Source organism: Corythoichthys intestinalis, chromosome 3, assembly GCF_030265065.1.
Source record: "Corythoichthys intestinalis isolate RoL2023-P3 chromosome 3, ASM3026506v1, whole genome shotgun sequence".
NCBI lineage: Eukaryota > Metazoa > Chordata > Actinopteri > Syngnathiformes > Syngnathidae > Corythoichthys > Corythoichthys intestinalis.
The window spans coordinates 65,882,134-65,903,129 of record NC_080397.1 but is presented as its reverse complement, the minus strand read 5'-3'; the positions used below and the strand labels follow the sequence as shown (position 1 = coordinate 65,903,129).

Here is a 20,996-nt window from a genome sequence, read left to right as displayed (position 1 = left end):
GTTTTTTTTTTCGTGTCAGAGCGTGTCGGGTGTTGGTTTGACAAATTATGTCAATCCGTCCATCATGTGCTACTCAAGCGCCCAAAAATAACACACGTGGACACGGGAGATGTCGCAATATGTCTACATTTTTCTTAACAGACTAATGAGAGTAGAAAGGCGACATCGTAAAGCAGACATATCCAAAGTGTGGCCCGGGGTCAAATTTTATCCGGCCCCCAGCCTCTGTCATAAGATCAATAACGTCTGGCATGCACCCAGACTTAATAAATTGGTCAGCAGTACTGCTACCAGCATATGAAGTAGCTTACACATTAAATGCTGCTCCTCATTTACCCACTAAAAGGCAGCAGCCCTTTAAGCAACATTTCCCCATGTGACCCTTGACTTCTAATTTTCTAAAATGGCAACAATCAACAACAACAACAACAAAAAGTTGACTGCGACGGCCGACGCTTCAAGGATAGGTGGACATTGGACTATTTCTTCACTAAAATACGCAACAATTGTGTCCGCCTCATTTGCAAAGAAATAGTCGCTGTTTTTAAAGGGTTCAATGTGAGGCGATATTACCAAACAAGACATGCTGACATGTACGACATGATTACAGGGAAGATACGCAGCGAGAAATTGAATAAACTTGAAGCTAGTTTAATTTCATCTGTGTCATTGGAGACCACTTGATGGCGCCCTAGAGTAAATGAAGCACAATGAAGCTTTGCTACATGTGCAAACCAATTGGCTGCAAAGCTTCATTGCTTCATTTGGCCATCACTACTAAATACTGTTGAAGCGGTATGCAATGTTAAGAGTCTTGTTAGCTCCAATTGCTGTGTCCAACCGCTGTAGCTCTGCTGCTCTCTGTGAACTCTCTATTCACGCCGGAGCGCGCGCGCGCGGCTCTTAAATGTCTCTATCACGTGACTGTGTCGTAGCCGGTAACGCGCTCGGCCAAATGGACACACAAGTACGGAAGGTGAATTATGCCAAACAAAGGGTCACCACAATGTAATTATCATCATTTTAAAAATTTAAGTGACTGGTAAAAATAGATTATGACCGGATTTTTATGACCCTGTCAGTCAAAATGACAGACAACGAAAAAGTCTAGCGCAACCTCTGAGCGGGTGTTTGATTCGGTCAGCGAGAACTAAACACCAGTCGATTGCAATCCAAAGATTTATAACATAGAAGTATCAAAATACATTTGGAATTGTTTTATATATACCAAAATGTCCTTTGTTGCCTTGAATTCCAACATGTTTCCTATTTAAATACGACAAAAAGTTAGCTATTTTTTATCTATTTACTAAATCTTTAGCCACAGGTGCTTTTTAACTGAACTAAATTGGAAGTGGTAAAGTACACTATTTAGTAATTTGAACCATCACACTAGTTGTTTCACACAGTATTTAAAAAACATTTTATATCAAGTACATTCCACTGAAAAAAAAACCCCGATACAGTAAAGAAAAAGCACCACATCTCTTTCCAGGAATCATAACTTTATTCAGATTTAAGTTCTATTTTACTTTGATCACCATATATATCGATGAAGAATATCAGAGGAATTTGCCAGTCAAAATCGAAGTGGCTGTCTTGAAACGTTTCCATTCTTAAAATGACACCCTATCTGCCAGTCTGTCAAATGAGAGAGAGAAAAAAAGACAGGCTCAGGGAATGATTTTAAAATTAGAAACAAAAAAAACGAAAATAGAACTGTGCTAGAGATTTTAGTCATGTATGAGCATTAAAAAGGAGGCGTTTGGGTCAACCTGATAGCAAAGGTTTTTCTCTTATTCAAACAGCGCAGGCGTTGGATTTACATGACAAAGTGTACATGCTGCACAAAAAAAATGGGGAAAAAAAGGGTAGTTCAATATTTACAATTTTTTTTTTCTTTTTTAAAGTTAGCTGCTTCTCACATACAGGCCTATTATCCATCAATCAAGCCCCCTTATTACAAACACGGACATTACACATTTCATTTTGTGGTTTTAATTTTCAATTTGGAACAGATATCTGTACGTATTGAATAGGGTTGTGCATCCTTTGGAATTGAACGGTTCCGATTCTGATTCCACTTTTCGATTCCGGTTCCGAACGATTCCGATTCTTTTAAGAGGCGGAGTCAAAAAAAAAAAAAAAAAAAAAAGGCAGTGTCAAAAACATTGCACAGTTTATATTAAAGTTCTTCTACTTCTCGATGATTTTTTAAATTATATGAACTTCTCATAGGGCTATTTTTGTATATAAATATCAGTCTGTGAACTTAAATGTGATGAGGATTCTTTCCACAACAGTGCACTTTCACAAAGGTGTTCATTTTTCAGAGAAAACATTTACACATATTCTTTTGCCATACATGCACCTTAGCTGGGAGCTATGACCAAGCATTAGTATACAGTGGGGCAAATAAGTATTTAGTCAACCACCAATTGTGCAAGTTCTCCTACTTGAAAAGATTAGAGAGGCCTGTAATTGTCAAGATGGGTAAACCTCAACCATGAGAGACAGAATGTAGAAAAAAACCCCAGAAAATCCCATTGTTAGATTTTTAAAGAATTTATTTCCAAATTAGGGTGGAAAATAAGTATTTAGTCACCTACAAACAAGCAAGATTTCTGGCTGTCAAAGAGGTCGAACTTCTTCTAACGAGGTCTAACGAGGCTCCACTCGTTACCTGCATTAATGACACCTGTTTAAAGTCATTATCGGTATAAAAGAAACCTGTCCACAATGTCAGTCAGTCACACTCCAAACTCCACTATGGCCAAGACCAATGAGCTGTCGAAGGACACCAGAGACAAAATTGTAGACCTGCACCAGGCTGGGAAGACAATCTGCAATAGGTAAAACGCTTGGTGTAAAGAAATCAACTGGGGGAGCAATTATTAGAAAATGGAAGCCATACAAGACCACTTATCGTCTCCCTCGATCTGGGGCTCCATGAAAGATCTCACCCCGTGGCGTCAAAATGATAACAAGAACGGTGAGCAAAAATCCCAGAACCACACGGGGGCACCTAGTGAATGACCTACAGTGAGCTGGGACCACAGTAACAAAGGCTACTGTCAGTAACACAATGTGCCGCCAGGAACTCAAATCCTGCACTGCCAGATGTGTCTCTCTGCTGAAGAAAGTACACGTCCAGGCCTGTCTGCGGTTCGCGAGAGAGCATTTGGATGATCCAGAAGAGGACTGGGAGAAAGTGTTATGGTCAGATGAAAACAAAATAGAATTTTTTGGTCGAAACACAGCATCTGAAGAACACCATACCCACTGTGAAGCATGGGGGTGAAAACATCATGTGAAGCATGGGGGTGGAAACATCATGCTTTGGGGCTGTTTTTCTGCAAAGGGACCAGGATGACTAATCTGTGTAAAGGAAATAATGAATGGGGCCATGTATCGAGAGATTTTGAGTGAAAATCTCTTTCCGTCAGCAAGGGCATTGAAGATGAGACATCGCTGGGTCTTTCAGCATGACAATGATCCCAAACACACAGCTAGGGCAACAAAGGAGTGGCTTCGTAAGAAGCATTTCAAGGTCCTGGAGTGGCCTAGCCAGTCTCCAGATCTCAACCCCGTAGAAAATCTGTAGAGGGAGTTGAAAGTCCGTGTTGCCCAAAGACAGCCCCAAAACATCACTGCTCTAGATCAGATCTGCGTGGAGGAATGGACCAAAATACCAGCAACAGTGTGTGAAAGGCTTGTGAAGGGTTACAGAAAACATTTGCCCTCCGTTATTGCCAACAAAGGGTATATAACAAAGTATTGAGATGAACTTTTGGTGTTGACCAAATACTTATTTTCCACAATGATAGCAAATAAATTCTTTAAAAATCAAACAATGTGTTTTTCTGCCCCCCCCCCCCCCCCACACACACACACACACACACACACATTCTGTCTCTCATGGTTGAGGTTTACCCATGTTGACAATTACAGGCCTCTCCTATATTTTCAAGTGGGAGAACTTTTAGTGGTTGACTAAATACTTAATTGCCCCATTGTAAGTTTGTCTATTGATTATAATTTGATGTAAATGAGGCAAAATAATAAGGTTTCCTTATTTGTAAAACCAATACTGTTGTGTTTACAGACAAATACAATGTTTATGTTGTAACAACACTAGTTAGGCCAGTGAATGGCACTGTAGGCGTGTGTACGTATAATGCGGAGACAAAGCGATGAGAGCATCCGGCTAGGATGCTATGTGATGTGATGCTATGTGGTTTCTGCTATGTGCTTACATTAAAAAAAGTAATGGAATACTTCTTTCTAAACAAGCAACACGACAGATTCTAAAATAAAAGATGCTTTTAATACTGTTGATTTTAACGGAGGCGGCAACGCACTACGTACAGTAGCTGCTTATATAGCTACATTAGCATTTATAGTTTTACTTACTTGGTTCTTACTGGTTAGAGGACGAGGACCGGTGCAGTGTGTCAAATGCGCGGTACTCAGCTATGCACTTGGCACTTATATTCCATGAAGCCAGAGGTGTTTAATCCTATTGGTTGTGCAGCAACCTTTGCATGATATACAGTGGGGCAAAAAAAGTATTTAGTCAGCCACCAATTGTGTCAGTTCTCCCACTTCAAAAGATGACAGAGGCCTGTAATTTTCATCATAGGTGTACCTCAACGATGAGAGACAAAATGAGGAAAAAAAATCCAGGAAATCACTTTGTCTGATTTTTAAAGAATTTATTTGCAAATTATAGTGGAAAGAATTATTCGGTCACTTACAAACAAGCAAGATTTCTGGCTCATACAGAGCTGTAACTTGGTAACACTTTATAATAACTATCCGTTTTACTAGTTAATAGATCATTAGTAAACTATTGATAAATGATTTATTGATTTGTGAAGTATTTGTTAACAGTTTGTTAAGCATTTACAGGGTGTCCTTAACCTGAAACACAGTTTGTGTAGAAACGTTTCAAGTTTTCGTGTGTAACGTTTGGCATTTCTATCTTTTCAGGTTAAGAAATGGCGTTCACTTCAAAAGAAAAGACATTTTGATAAGGCATTTTGCAGGCAGCGCTCATGTTGCACATTTATGAAAATCTGCCATAGAACCAACAAATATTTGTACTTTTCTTTGTATATTTAACCAATAAAACTTAAAGGGGAACTGAAGAGCTTTTCAGATTTCGCTCTTAAGTGTTTTACTCAGTTGAATTGTATTAAATGCGTCATTCGCTCTCTCAAAAAGTCACATAAAAAAAAAAATAATAATAATTGACCGCGTAGTTTTTTAGTTATGGCCATAGCAACACCATAGCAACGAGGGACGCGCCGTCCTGCCGACTCCTACCTCATGACGTAACTTCCAGGAAGCCTCGCCACCACTCTGAATGCGGAAATATAGCACCACGCTATCCTCGCCAAATATTGCAAACATTTTCTGGGTTTTACTCGGGATTCGTCATGCCATCTCGATGTGTAGCGATGAATTACTCACAGGAAGATTCGAGACTCTAGGAGTGGTCCCAAAAAAACGTCTCCTGCAAAGGTTTGGACCGTTTTTGTTAGCATGCATACAGGTCCCCAATTGGCTCATTGTTTTCATCATTTCAGCCACGACAGCTTTGAAAACCTACAATACAACCTTGGTTTTACAAAGACGTAAGTAGAACATTAATGGCTTTTTTTTTTTTATATATATAAACGAAGGGGGACTCCTACTGCCTGTTTGTTGAAGTGTGACATTTTAATTTTTTTTTTTGCTGTTGGCCTGTCATAAGTAGATAGGTTGGCTGACATGTCATCTACTCATGTGATTTTATTACTATATCAATAGGTGTTATGTAAATTCAAATGTCCCCAGCACCAAATAGGTCCTTGGCTCGTTGTTTTTTATACTTCAACTGTGGTCTGCCTATTTGAAGAGGGAACAATAGCATCAAATAGATGCTGCTATGACTGGGGCATTATTATTTGAACACCAAGAAATTATTATTAAATTAAAATTTGGATTTATCCAATATTTTCATGCTGCTGTGATTTTTTTTTTTCTCCAGGAAGCCAAACATAAAAAATGAAGTGGCGGAAACCCTCAACACAATGAAAAAAGCGTTGCACGTCAGTTGCCACCCAGTTTCCCAAAATCAAGAGAGAGTGGGTCGAGTCATATGATGACCCAAGTGATGCGGTGTCCAGCGATGACGACTGAAGAGATCCTATGAGGCCTGCCAGATGCTGAATTTCTTCCGTCTGCGACATCAGATGACGATGATTTAGGAGAAATAAATGTAGCAAATTTTGATGACATGAAATCATAAACTAGTCATATATACAGTACACATTTTTTAAAAGAAAAATCTAGTTACCTTTATATTTTAATGATAATGCATTATCTTTGTATAGAGAACACTTCATGCTACAGAAAAGAGTAAATACATATTTCCCACTGCCATTATCATTTTTAAATGTTGCGCTAGTCCGTTGCTATCCTAACTTTGTGTTCCTTACTAAAATTATGCTCTTTGATGTGTGCCATTGTGTGCTTGGTATAACATGTTGTGTCACAATCTGACAACGAAAGCTAATGCTGATTCAACATAAATCTATCATTTATTATTGTGGCCTATTGAATATTTTTTCAGAATGTAATATAATTACAATATATTATATACCAATAGAATACATTAAACAGTCAACAAAATGTGTCAATGTTGTTTACAATTTATGTTTTTTTTTTTTTTAAATGTAATTCATGCCCCTGTCAGTGCTTCAGCCTCCTCAAGTTTGGCTCTCACGTCTGGGATCTCCTGATGACACAGGCATACTCTTGGAAGGGTAATTACTTGACGGTTTACAGCAACACCTGGAAAATAAAACGGTTTTGTCATTTATTTTGAAATATCAATAACACATCATTCATTTAGCCACATTTGGGCTAGCTTTATCATATTTAGATCGGTAGGAGCTGTCCCATTACCTAATATCCAGTTTTAGCTATGTGTAGAGCATGGAAAAATATACAACCATGTAATCGCATTCTAATAAAAAAATCCCGATGCTGGACCTACCACTTACTCTCCCGTTCGTGAAGTGTCGAGCTGTCAATTGGCGTCATGACGCCATCTGCTGTGTCAATAAATCGCCGTCATCTGACGCCTCAGGTTAAAACATGTAGGGATTAATTGTAGTTCATCTTTCCTGGGAGCCTTTGCCATCGGTAGCGTCACGAAAGAGCAATCCTGAATGGTTACCCATGGTGGAAATATCACTGACATCGTTGTTGCTGCTATGCTCGCTGTGGGTAGTCTTCTGGTGCCTACGTCACACTTCCGGGTTTGCGAAGGGACCATTAACGGAGTGCAAAAAAACTAAAAAATCGCAAATTATCCTTACAATTACGTGTTGATAATGTCATGGTTGTTTTGACGAACTCGTCCAAAGTCTATATTCATAAAATTACACCAAAATCCGGAAAGGTCTTCAGTTGCCCTTTAAGACCTTCAACATAAAGTGTATATAGTTTTATTAAGATCCATCTACTAGCATGGGCATTTAGAATGGGGTCAACCATATTGGAACACCCTGTAAATGCTTAAAAAACTGTTAACAAATACTTCAAAATCAACAATAAATCATTTATCAAACGTTTACTAATAATTTGTTAACTAGTAAAACGGATAGTTATTATAAAGTGTTACCTGTAACTTCTTTAAGAGGCTCCTCTGTCCTTCACTCGTTACCTCTATTAATAGCACGTGTTTGAACTCATTCTCAGTACAAAAGACAACTGTCCACAACCTCCACTCCAAACTCCTCTATGGCCAAGACCAAAGAGCTGTCAAAGGACATAAAAGAAACAAAATTCTAGACCTGAATCTTGCTGGGAAGACTTCATCTGCAATAGGTAAGCAATTTGGTGTGAAGAAATCAACTGTCGGAGCAATTATTAGAAAATGGAAAACATGCAAGACCACTGATCATCTGCCTTGATCTGGTCACCCTGTGGGCTCAAAAGGATCCCAAGAACAGTGAGCAAAAATCACAGAATCACACGGGGGGAGCTCGTGAATGACCTGGGGAGAGCTGGGACCAAAGTAATAAATGCTACTATCAATACCACACTCTGGCACCAGGAACTCAAATCCTGTAGTGCCAGATGTGTCCCCCTGCTTAAGCCAGTACACGTCCAGGCCCATCTGAAGATTGCTAGAGAGCATTTGGATGATCCAGAAGAGGACTGGGAGAATGTCATTTAGTCAGATGAAACAAAAAATTTTGGTAGAAACACAACTTCTCATGTTTGAAGGTGAAAGAATGCTGAATTGTATCCATACCTACTGTGAAGCATGGGAGTGGAAACATCATGCTTTACCACATTTTTCCTACAAAGGGACCAGGACACCTGATTCGTGTAAAGGAAAGGATAAATGGGGCCATGTATTGTGAGATTTTGAGTGAAAACCTCCTTCCGTCAGCAAGGGCATTGAAGATGAAACGTGTCTGAGTCTTTCAGCATGACAATGATCCCAAACCTATTGCCCGGGAAACAAAGAGTAGCTTCGTAAGAAGCATTTCAAGGTCCTGGAGTGGCCTAGCGGGTCTCCAGAGCTCACCCATAAAATCTTTGGGAGGAGTTGAAAGGATGGAGCATGGAGGCATGAGCCAAAATAACTGCAACAGTGTGTGAAAGCCTTTGAAGACCTACAGAAAACCTCTGTCATTATCAGTTAAGGGAATATCACAAAGCATTGAGATGAACTTTTGTTCTTGACCAAATACTTATTTTCCATCATAATTTGCAAATAAATTCTTTAAAAATAAGACGTTATTTTCTGGAATTTTTTTTCTCATTCTGTCTCCCATCATTGAGGTGCACCGATGAAGAAAATTACAGGCCTCCGTCATGTCTTTTTTGCCTCACTGTAGTTGCACTGAGCTGACTGGTCTATTTTTTTTTTTTTTTGGAAAGTTGACCCAAACTTTTGAGCACCGCCGCCGCACCGTGTACATTGTTGTGATCAAGGTGCAATGCACAAACACGCTTCATGTGGCGTCTTCGTGGTTTTCGGCAGCAATGTTTTTCCGCTCGGTCGGGGCATCGAAACATGGAATCGAAATTTGAAAATTCGAACGGCTCCGGGAGCATCGGAGTGTTAGAACCGGTTCCCATCGATGCTCAGTGCCAAACCCTAATATTGAAACTGTACTTGATGCATGAACTTGCTCTTACAGTTTTGTCAGTCAACGTCAACAAACAGCCACAAGTCCTCTTTTCATCATAGTAATTGTCATTTGAACAAGCTTACAGTGTCATTCCTGTGCATGTAACACATTGTGAAAAGAACTAAGCATTCCAAACACTTTTTGAAATACAACGTAAATACGATGCTCTATATGGACACGGACTTGAAAGTAGGCCTGAACGATATTGGAAAAACTATTGCTGCGATTTTTTGGGGGGTTTGCAATATATTGCGATATTATATTGCGATATTAAAAAATATAGTTATATATTATATATATTTTTTTTTTAAAGAAATTTTTACTAGATGACTTGAATAGCTGTTTGGAAAGACTTTGGATGACTCATCATCGTACAGTATTCCATCGTTTTTCGCGGTTAATAAGGACCAGAACCCGCCGCGATAAGTGAAAAACCGCGTAGTAGCGCATACCCCCCCTTTTTTTTTTGGTGTGTGTGTGTGTGTGTGTGTGCTCAATGTATTTATTCAGCTCTGGCACTGGAAAGAGATACATTTTAAAGATGCCCCGATCGATCACGTCATTTTCAAAGTATCGGAATCGGCAAAAAAAATATCGGAGTTTAACGCAATTAACGCATGCGCAGCACGACCCATTCACGCATTGCCGTTACAGCCTATAATATCGCTGTTTTGCTTAGATACAGTGATAAAAGCCAACGCCAAGCAAGTGAAGTACGTGCAAGTATTCACTAAAGCCGTGCAATTAATGAGCAGAAGCTTTACAACACTCCCAAAGTGACTATGTACAGGACTGTCTCAGATAATTAGAATATTGTGATAAAGTTCTTTACTTTCTGTAATGCAATTAAAAAAAACAAAAATGTCATACATTCTGGATTCATTACACATCAACTGAACTATTTCAAGCCTTTTATTATTTTAATATTGCTGAATTTGGCTTACAGCTTAAGAAACCTCAAAAATCCTATATCAAAAAATTAGAATACTTCCTCAGACCAAGTAAAAAAATAATTTTATAACAGCAAAACTAAATCAAACATTTGAAAATGTCCATTGATGCACTCAGTACTTGGTTGGGAATCCTTTTGCACGGATTACTGCATCAATCCGGCGTGGCATGGAGGCAATCAGCCTGTGGCATTGCTGAGGTGTTATTGATGCCCAGGATGCTTCGATAGCGGCCTTCAGCTCATTTGCATTTGTAGGTCTGGTGTCTTTCATCTTCTTCTTAACTATACCCCACAAATTCTCGATGGGGTTCAGGTCAGGGGAATTAGCAGGCCAATCAAGGACAGTGATGCCATGGTCAGTGCACCAGTTACTGGTGGTTTTGGCACTGTGGGCAGGTGCCAGATCATGCTGGAAAATGAAATCCTCATCTCCATACCTGTAGCCGTATTCCCATGGTCAAGCCACTTCTGAACTCAAGACAACGGAAGAAGCGTCTGACTTGGGCTATGGAGAAGAAGCACTGGACAGTTGCAGAGTGGTCCAAAGTCCTCTTTTCAGACGAAAGCAAGTTTTGCATTTCATTTGGAAGTCAAGGCGCCAGAGTCTGGAGAAAGGCTGGAGAGGAGCAAAATCCAAGTTGCTTGAAATCCAGTGTGAAGTTCCCACAGTCAGCAATGGTTTGGGGAGCCATGTCAGCTGCTGGTGTTGGTCCACTGTGTTTCATCAAGTCCAGAGTAAATGCAACTGTGTACCAAGAAATTTTAGAGCACTACATGCTTCCATCTGCTGAAAAGCTCTATGGAGATGAGGATTTCATTTTCCAGCATGATCTGGCACCTGCCCACAGTGCCAAAACCACCAGTAACTGGTGCACTGACCATGGCATCACTGTCCTTGATTGGCCTGCTAATTCCCCTGACCTGAACCCCATCGAGAATTTGTGGGGTATAGTTAAGAAGAAGATGAAAGACACCAGACCTACAAATGCAAATGAGCTGAAGGCCGCTATCGAAGCATCCTGGGCATCAATAACACCTCAGCAATGCCACAGGCTGATTGCCTCCATGCCACGCCGGATTGATGCAGTAATCCGCGCAAAAGGATTCCCAACCAAGTACTGAGTGCATCAATGGACATTTTCAAATGTTTGATTTAGTTTTGCTGTTATAAAATTATTTTTTTACTTGGTCTGAGGAAGTATTCTAATTTTTTGATATAGGATTTTTGAGGTTTCTTAAGCTGTAAGCCAAATTCAGCAATATTAAAATAATAAAAGGCTTGAAATAGTTCAGTTGATGTGTAATGAATCCAGAATGTATGACATTTTTGTTTTTTTAATTGCATTACAGAAAGTAAAGAACTTTATCACAATATTCTAATTATCTGAGACAATCCTGTATTTTGTGGGAGTCACTTTGGAGCAGTTGGACAAGGATTGATCATTTTCTTAACCCATGCAATATACCCAACGCAGAGAAGATATAGCATTTGCTGCAACCACACACTGTCATCGTTGCACCACTTCCACACAGTCATGGCCACTTCCCATCATGCATTTGGGCAAATTCTATTCAAACACTTCGTTTAGTTCAACAAATACACTAGATAGCAATATTTAGTCACAATATACAAACTCACATTTATCCTTTAAGAATTACAAGTCTTTCTATCAGTGGATCCCTTTCACAGAAAGAATGTTAATAATGTTAATGCCATCTTGTGGATTTATTGTTATGATAAACAAATACGGTACTTATGTACAGTATGTTGAATGTATAAATCAGTCTTCATCTTTCCATTCCAACAATAATTTACAGAAAAATATGGCATATTTTATAGATGGTTTGAATTGCGATTAATTATGATTCATTTTTAAGCTGTAATTAACTCGATAAAAATTTTAATCGTTTGACACCCCTAATATTTTTTAATTAAATCGTTTTCTAATTGTATTTAATGTTACAGACAAAATGTCTTACACTCATCCAGAGTCTTTAGTTTTGGTTTACAGATTGGTTCATAATAACAACAAACATCCTCCCCTGCCATTTATTGTCGCACTCACTAAGTGTGGCACCAAAAAAAAAACTAGGAACATTGTCAGCATTGTCATGTTGGACAATAAAAAAAAGATACTTGGAGCAATTGAATTAAGTTTAAATCATTTTTTTTCTTAATGCATTGCCAAAACGTATATGATCGGGAACAATTATCGGGAATGTTTGGAATTGAATCAGGAGCAAAAAAAGCAATCTGATCGGGAAATATTGGGATCGGCAGATACTCAAACTAAAACGATCGGGATCGGATCGGGAGCAAAAAACATGATCGGAACAACCCTAATACATATAAGACATTTTTTTCCTCACTTTTTTCCCCCAAAGTATGATTTTGAAAAATGTATATATATAGTTTTTAATAAATGCTTTCTAAGCACTTCAAATTTAATAATTATAATCCGTTTTAAACTGTCCCACTGAATCATTTTCAAACAAGAACAAAGTACTGTAGTAGAAAAAGGTTTGGCTTGATTAAATGCTTCTTTTTACCTAACATGGCTGTGACTCTTGGAGTGACATGTAGAAATTACAAACTCCTCATAATCACTACTGGCGTTTATTTAAATGTCTCGAAGTCTCCACATTCTCCCCCCACAGACACACACATTCATTCCAACCCGCGCTTCCTTGCAGAAACTGTTTAACAAGTTAAACGATGATTGACAGATTGCTGCCCGGCTTCTTTGGCCAGATCAAAGCCATCGTTAACTTTAATGAGAACATTTTTGAACAGGAGGGCATTTAAAAAAAAAAAAAAAATTAAACAGCAAAAAACAGCAAAACCATAATTATAGACGCCATGATTTTAACGAGATATTATCGTGTACTTACCTTGTTTCGATCCAAAAATTTCATGTAGCATGTGTCATCGAGTGTCAAGACACAGATTCGAATGGCCACAGCCGGATTTTGGGGGGGATTTCAGGGGTGAAACATGGTACTATTACTAGGGTCGCGATGCAGAAATCGCAGACATCAAGGAGTGGTCGAGATGTTCTTTTTCATATATTGCCCCTTTTAGAATTTTTTCTTTATTTTTTTTCACATTTTCTTTGTTTGGATCGATTATCATTTAACATATTGGGGAAAATGTGACAGTAACAAAAAACTAAAATTAAGCCATAGTTATGAGGTAGATATCCGTGACTTATTTACAGACACCAGTTTTTTCATTGTGACGTAATATGTTTTAATGTTTAAAATATGCGAATCATTTTTTTAAAGTCTTGTTTATTTTTTTTAAACAAAATATTAGACATCAATTAATGATTCACAGCTAAAAATGACATTTTGAATAAGATATGACTTACCTTTTTATAGCTGGGTTGAAAAAAAAGAGGTTGCGCGACATCAGTAAACGGGGGTTTCCAAGGAAAATAAAGCAAGCACATTAAAAATAGTTTGGGGCTTAATGCGCCACGAATCTGCTATTGCAGCATATAGACATATTGTTCTATCAAACAAAACAGTTCTTTTGGCTTAAAATACAGCAGTTTATTTTAGGGCTGTCAAAATTATCACGTTAACGGGCATTAATTTTTTTTAAAATTAATCACGTTGAAATACTTGACGCAATTAACGCAGATGCCCCGCTCTGACAGATTTAAATAACGGTACAGTGAAACGCACACTTGTTAATTGTTTTATGGAGTTTTGCCGCCCTCTGCTGGCGGTTGGGTGCGACAGATTTTATAGGCTTCTGCACCCTAAGCATTGTGTAAGTAATTATTGACATCAACAATGGCGGGCTACTAGTTTATTTTTTAATTGAAAATTTTACAAATTTCAAAAACGAAAACATTATGAGGGGTTTTAATATAAAATTTCTACAACTAGGACTAACATTTTTTTTTTTTAAAGAACTACAAGTCATTCTATCCATGGATCGCTTTAACAGAATGTTAATAATGTTAATGCCATCTTGTTGATTTATTGTTATAATAAACAAATACAGTCCTTATGTACCGTATGTTGAATGTATATATCCATCTTGTGTCTTATCTTTCCATTCCAAAAATAATTTACAGAAAAATATGGCATATTTTATAGATGGTTTGAATTGCGATTAATTACAATTAATTCATTTTTAAGCTGTAATTAACTCGATTAAAAAATTTAATCGTTTGGCAACCCTACTTTATTTTAAAGAGGGGTCAAAAGCAGAAACTGCTTTTTCAGTCTTGTCTGTGTTTTTTTATTTTCTATTTAAGTTAACCTTTATTTTATCAGGCAGTCTCATTGAGATTAATATCTCTTTTACAAGAGAGGCCTGAGCACAAAGAAACATTCACAAAATACACTAACGAAAACAGTTGCAATAATCAGTAAAAACATCGGACAAAAGAGATTCCAAATCGCCAAGATGAATGATTGACTGTAGTTTAAGAGTAGATTGCAATTCGTTCCACTTAAGAGTAGCATAATAGCTAAAGCCAGTTCTGCCAACATTAGTGCGTGTGAGTGGAATGCTTAGGGTTAAGTAGTTAGTTGATCGTGTTTTGTATTTACTGGATTTGAATGACAGGAGAGATGTGAGGTAGTAAGGACGTTTGCATAGAAAAGCCTTATAGATGAATAACATGATGTGGATATCTCTTCTTGACTGTAGTGAAGACCAACTAACGTTTTGATAAAGGGTACAATGATGAGTGCAGAAATTGTCATTGGTGATGAAAGGTAGTGCACTGTGATAGACCGGCTTTAACTGATGAAGAGTTGATGGAGCTGCACAACAGTACAGGATGTCCCCGTAATCAAGAACAGAAACAAAAGAAGATAACACCAGGGGTCGCGTTAACCGAATATTTTCCGTCGATGACTGGTTTTTTAAAACGGTGACGGAAAAAACAAGTCCATCTGTCATTTTGACAGGTTGCAATTCACACCCCAGACCACAGGGTGGCGAGTGAGCATATTAATTAGCTATTGTCTCTCTTGATGCATGACGTCGTTGGCCTTACTCGGAAAAATGTCAAGGCAACTGAGTGTCCGAACTAAATCCGATCTGGGCCACATTTTTCCAGACTGTCGCGGCGGTCTGTACTGTCCAGTCCCGCAAATCGGATTTAATGCAGCAATTATGTCATCAAAAAGCGAGAGACGGTACGGTAGCTATGGTAGCAATGCAGCTGTACATTATTAGTGCCTAGCTTGCCTTGAACACGGCTTTTTAGGAAGGGTCAGACATGACAACAGTCATAAAAAAATTAAAATAGGTTTGAGGATAAGCCTGAGAATGATCGGTTTTCTCTCTGCTCCATATAAGCCATATTTCAACATTGCTTACACGGCCGAGAGTCAGGGCAAACTGCCCTTATGTGTGTGTGACATGCACGAACAGTGCGTGCATGCTATTGATCCATATACTTTGAATATAAGCCTAAACGGGGATTATATATGCCTGTAGAAACATCAAAACAAATGACCATACAATCACACATGCTGGCTGTCATCCGTCATTCCAGGGATATCATATTTTGCTTATTAAAAAGAGGACACAAATAACAGGCATAAATAATCCCTGTATAGGCTTATATTCAAAGTATATGGATCGATAGCATGCACGCACTGTTCGTGCATGTCACACATACATACGAGCAGTTTGCCCCGACTCTCGGCCGTGTAAGCAATGGTGAAATATTGCTTATATGGAGCAGAGAGAAAACCGATCATTCTCAGGCTTATCCTCAAACCCTTTTTTTTTTTTTTTTTTTTTTAATGACTTGTCAAGTCCGACCCTTCCTATAAAGCCGTGTTCAAGGCAAGCTAGGTGCTAATAACGCACAACTGCTTGATGTGTGATGGCGCGGTGTGGATTCTCTGTTAAGCTTGTTCGGACAGAATATTAATTAAAGATGAATGAAAACTAAATATTATTGAATATGTCATTATTATCATTTAAAAAATTTAAGTGACGGGTAAAAATAGATTATGACCGGATTTTTATGACCCTGTCAGTCAAAATGACAGACAACGAAAAAGTCTAGCGCAACCTCTGGATAACACACGGTTCGAATTTGACAGACAGCCTTTGATTCTATACAGGAAGCTAAGTTTGAATTTAAGTTTACGGATTGGATGATGAAAATGAGTTTTGAATGATAAGTTACTGTCAATCCAAATTCCTAAGTATTTGTATGAATCAGTGAGAGAAATTTGGGTACCATTTAGGGATTCCGGGTAGGTCATTGTCGGTAATGGTGGAAGTGGAGAAAACCATGTATTTGTTTTTTTCAGCATTTAAAACTAATCTGTGGTTATGAAGAGATATTTGAAAACATTAATCAAAAGCAGTCTATAAATGAGTCAGAGCTAGAGCTGTGGAAGAAACAGGAGGAACATCGGCAATCATCAAAAAAGTGGACATTACAACATTGATTAGGAAGAATAATATTAATAATGTATAACGTAAAAAGGAGTGGTCCAAGGACAGACCCCTGCGGCACCCCATTTTTAATAGTAAGTGGACTTGATTGAACACAGTCAGCAGCAACAGTTTGTATTCTGTCCGTAAGGTAGGACTTAAACCACTTGAGAGCATTAACATCTAAACCAATGGCCTGCAGTTTATGGAGAAGAATTTTATGATCAACGGTATCAAATGCTTTTGAAAGATCAATGAAAAGAGCAGCACAGAACAGGTTATTATCAAGAAAGGAGACAATGTTATTTAAGACAGAAACTGTAGCTGTAATTGTGTAACTGTGACCTGGGCGAAAAATAGACTGTTGCGGCTGAAGTATGTTAGATGAGTCAATAAAAGAACGTAGTTGAGAATTGATCAAAGATTCAAGAATTTTATATAAAAACGAAAGCTTGGATATTGGACGGTAATTATTGAGGTCAGAGATGTCACCATTTTTATGTAGCAGGAGAACAGTAGCAGTTTTCCAAGAGGTTGGTATGATGCCAGAAAGAAGGGTTTGGTTAAAAATATGAGCTAAATATGGACTGATAAAATGAGCACTTAATTGAAGAAGATATGGATCTAGATGGTCTGCACCAGCATTTTTGGAAGCCTTCCCTTTACTCAAAATTTTAATGATATCAATTCAAGTGAATGAGGATATCTGGTGGGGTTTGGTGAATTAAGACTTTAATATAATCCATTTTTGGGAGCAAGCTTCGTTTTCCGCCATATATTTCCAGAAGGGCTCTTATTTTTTTTTAAAAATTACAACTCTGAATTTCTTTTTCCTTGCTTGAACAAATGGATGCAAAGCTTAACACAGTGACGGTTGGAGAATAACCATCCCTCAGTATGGCGGAGGAGTTACCTGATGCAGTACTTTCCTGAATACCTCTCTGTGGGTGTACGCTTCGTGGCGCTCTGTGTGACGGTTGAACGGGAAGTAATAAGTGCACACGTCATTCGCCGTTTCATCCTCGGTGGACATTCTGATTTTGTTACTCCTGAAAAGGAACTTATGCTTAGTTATTTCATGTCAACATAACGTGGGTCATAAGACATCTTGTATTTTATAAGCGCTAGGACCAGACAGTCAACCTGTTCGGGCAGTTTATGGATGAACATGCCTGTTATGGCTGTTATATTTGTATTCTGTTAACATTTGAAAATGAATGTGCACTAGTGGCTATCCCCAACAATAGATCTGCTCTCAAAATTTACTTTTTACATTGACCACATTGTAACTTTGACATATTACCAGTTCCAAAGCTCAAAAGGAAACAGATCACCAACCTTTCTACTGTTCTAATTGCTTTCATGTTATTTCATATACTAGTCTTTCACAAAAAATTAGCATATTGTGATAAAGTTCATTATTTTCTGCAATGTACTGATAAACATTAGGCTTTCATATATTTTAGATTCATTACACACAACTGAAGTAGTTCAAGCCTTTTATTGTTTCAATATTGATGATTTTGGAAAAAAAGTCGAGAAAAAACAAAAATCCCCATCTCAAAATATTTGCATATCATGAAAAGGTACTCTATAAAGAAGCTACTAACCTAATCATCTGAATCAACGAATTAACTCAAAACCCCTGCGAAAGATTCCTGAAGCTTTTATTTTATTTTATTTTTATTTTTTTGAACCTGTCCTGTTCAGCTGTTTGACACGGAGAATAGAAGTCTAAGTGCCCGGATAGTCTGAACAGTTTTAATGTTTCACATTGAGAGTCTGACATGCTCCCGTCCTGATCATTCAACAATACATACCTCGTTTATTATGACAAAGCAGCGAACAGGAAGGGGTCATGGGGGAACAGAAGAAAAGAAACACGAGAAAAGAAAGAAAAACACAAACTACAACAAGAAATACACTGAACATCTAGACCAATTACTAATACGTTGGTGCTATTGTCAGCTAGATGTATTTCCGGTTGACACCATGTGGGGGGCCTGTTGACCAGGGAAAGAGGGGGACAAGGGTGGGGGAGTCTATAAGCTATAGGGATAGAGTGTCAGCACACAAATCAGCTCTATGAACTAAAACCCAGTAATCGTGTGAATCCCTTGTGAGTGTAAGCCCGTTGGTGACCAGCCCTACGTCACCCCATCGCCAATCCCGGCACCGGGACCCCCCACCCGAGCGTGCCCTTTCACATCCAACCGCATACGAGCCACACCGGGCACATGACAGCCACGCAGACGAGCGGAGACACCACGCGGGCGCCAACCCAGGGCCACGGCCCCCACCCAGCAAGCCCAGGGAAGGAGGGCGGACGGGGGGGTCAAGCGCAGCCAATCCCTCCTCCCGCAGCCCAGCAAAGGAGCCATCGTCCCCCCCGGGATTCAGGGTTGTCCCCTGGGCCACCCGCGCACCCAACAACCGGCCTTCAGAGATGGCAGGAGGGGATGCAGCACCAACCCCACGCCTACCTCCACCCCCGCCCGCTCGGGCTACAAGCCACAGCCACAGCCCCCCAACCGGCACAGCACGCCACGGGACCCCCCAGCAGTCCACCAGGGCAGGGCAGGGTCCCCCGCCGGTGCAGGCAACACCCCGCTGATACACCGGCGCCCAGCCAGCGAACCGCGACAGAGCACAGGGCGGATATCCAGTCAGAGAAGAGAGGGGAAGGCGGAGGCAGGAGAATGCCGAGCAACTGCCACGGGGTGATGCAAGATCACTTTTTTGCCAGAATCATCAATATTAAAACAATAAAAGGCTTGAACTACTTCAGTTGTGTGTAATGAATCTAAAATATATGAAAGTCTAATGTTTATCCGTACATTACAGAAAATAATGAACTTTATCACAATATGCTAATTGTTTGAGAAGGACTAGTATAAATACAAATCCAATCCATTTGGACTTGGAGGCCTGTGAATAATAGGTTTTTTTCAATGAAAAACGAAGTTCAATTAAAAATATATATATATATATATTATTTTATTTTTTAATCATAACCTTCAATACATTTTTTTTTATTTAAAAAAAAAAAAAAAATCGGTATCTATCAACTCAATGGCACTGAAACATGATCATTTACCGCTATCCTCCCAGTTCAAATTAATTCTGTCAATAGCAGTCAAGAGTTAAAATGCAGACTAACATATAGCTAGCTATCTGAAAAAATTATAATTTTTTGGTTGCGTGTCCTTTGCGAAACCATTTATTTCTATTGCTTATATTTGCGGGGTGTATTGCCTCAAGTTTGACAATACGATTCATGTTACGATTTACAAGTCACAATTCGATCCAGGACCTTGAAATGCTTCTTACGAAGCCACTCCTTTCTTGCATGTTTGGGATCATTGCAAGGGCGTAGGTTTGGTCACAATATTGGTAGGGACGATATAACAGCATAACCTCCATGTACACTTTTTGCTTGAGACGGGACATGAATAAGACCAAGCAGATTGGGTGAACGGTGATCAGGGCTACACTTCTCACCAATGTGAACCAAATTAATTGATAGGCTAAATTATTAATGCAAAATAAAGCAATACAAATTTTTTTAACTTCCAGAATAAGTGTCTGGATTTTATAAGCAAATTTAAATTGCAATGTCTACACGCAGTGGTGGGTAGAGTAGCCAAAACTTTTACTCAAGAGTACCGTTACCTCAAAATAATATTACTTAAGTAAGAGTAAACGTAATCATCCAAAAAACGTACTGAAGTAAAAAATAAAAAAAAAAAAAGTATACAGTGAAAAGAATACTCAAGTAAGCTTAACACTTTGAGTAACTGCTTATTTTTGTTAGATTTTTTTTTTTTTTTTCAAACAATGGTATATGAATTGTTGTTATAATGATACTGGATAATAACACATTACATAACCACATTAAGCCAAAGAAGAAAAAAAAAAAAAAAAAAAAATCAAAAAATCATTGAATTCCAATGAGAGAAAAAACATAAATGAGGTATTATTCGTCCAAAGAGTATGAGTGCTCTCTAGTGGAGAAAACTTTCTAGTTTTCATAGTGAAGCGTTCCTTCATTATTACAATTTGGAAATCGAAATGAGCATATATCTGGTTTTCCTTGGTCAATCAGTGCCAAATAAAAACTGAGATAGAGGTTGAAATCCGCACTTTCGAGTCATGTTGAGAGCAGCGCTCAATATCAAAAGACCACATGATTGAGCAGGCTGGCGTGAAGCTAGAACGGCAAGCTTGCGTCTGATTAGTATAATGGAGTCATGTGATTATTTTTGCGACGTCTCATTGGTGAAATCGGTAGAGGTACTTGCTACTACTACAGCTATTACAGCTTCTCGGCATCGCTGGAAAAAACAATAATCTAATTAATAATCTGTTGTTTCTTTAGCACCTTTTGATGTAAAAGAGTGCTTATTCACCACCACAAAAG

The 20,996-nt window shown here is 38.6% G+C and overlaps 1 protein-coding gene and 1 long non-coding RNA gene across 7 annotated transcripts in view; one reads left to right on the top strand and one right to left on the bottom strand.

Annotated features, from left to right (window-relative positions):
* The window catches only part of LOC130913996 (mitochondrial import receptor subunit TOM70-like), a 119,082-nt gene that overhangs the window by 8,436 nt on the left and 89,650 nt on the right, over positions 1-20,996 (bottom strand). For 4 of the 6 annotated variants that reach the window (XM_057833016.1, XM_057833018.1, XM_057833017.1 and 1 more), the window contains one exon: positions 17,490-17,625. In XM_057833016.1, the coding sequence (XP_057688999.1) occupies positions 17,490-17,625 (136 nt within the window). Of the gene's footprint in view, positions 1-70; positions 1,642-4,413; positions 4,539-17,489; positions 17,626-20,996 lie in introns of those variants that run through there. The other 2 variants (XM_057833019.1, XM_057833021.1) reach the window with 2 other exon arrangements.
* Positions 5,398-6,674, top strand: LOC130913998 (uncharacterized). The gene is made up of 3 exons (XR_009062835.1): positions 5,398-5,526; positions 5,592-5,639; positions 6,035-6,674. It is a non-coding gene; the product is annotated as an uncharacterized LOC130913998 (long non-coding RNA).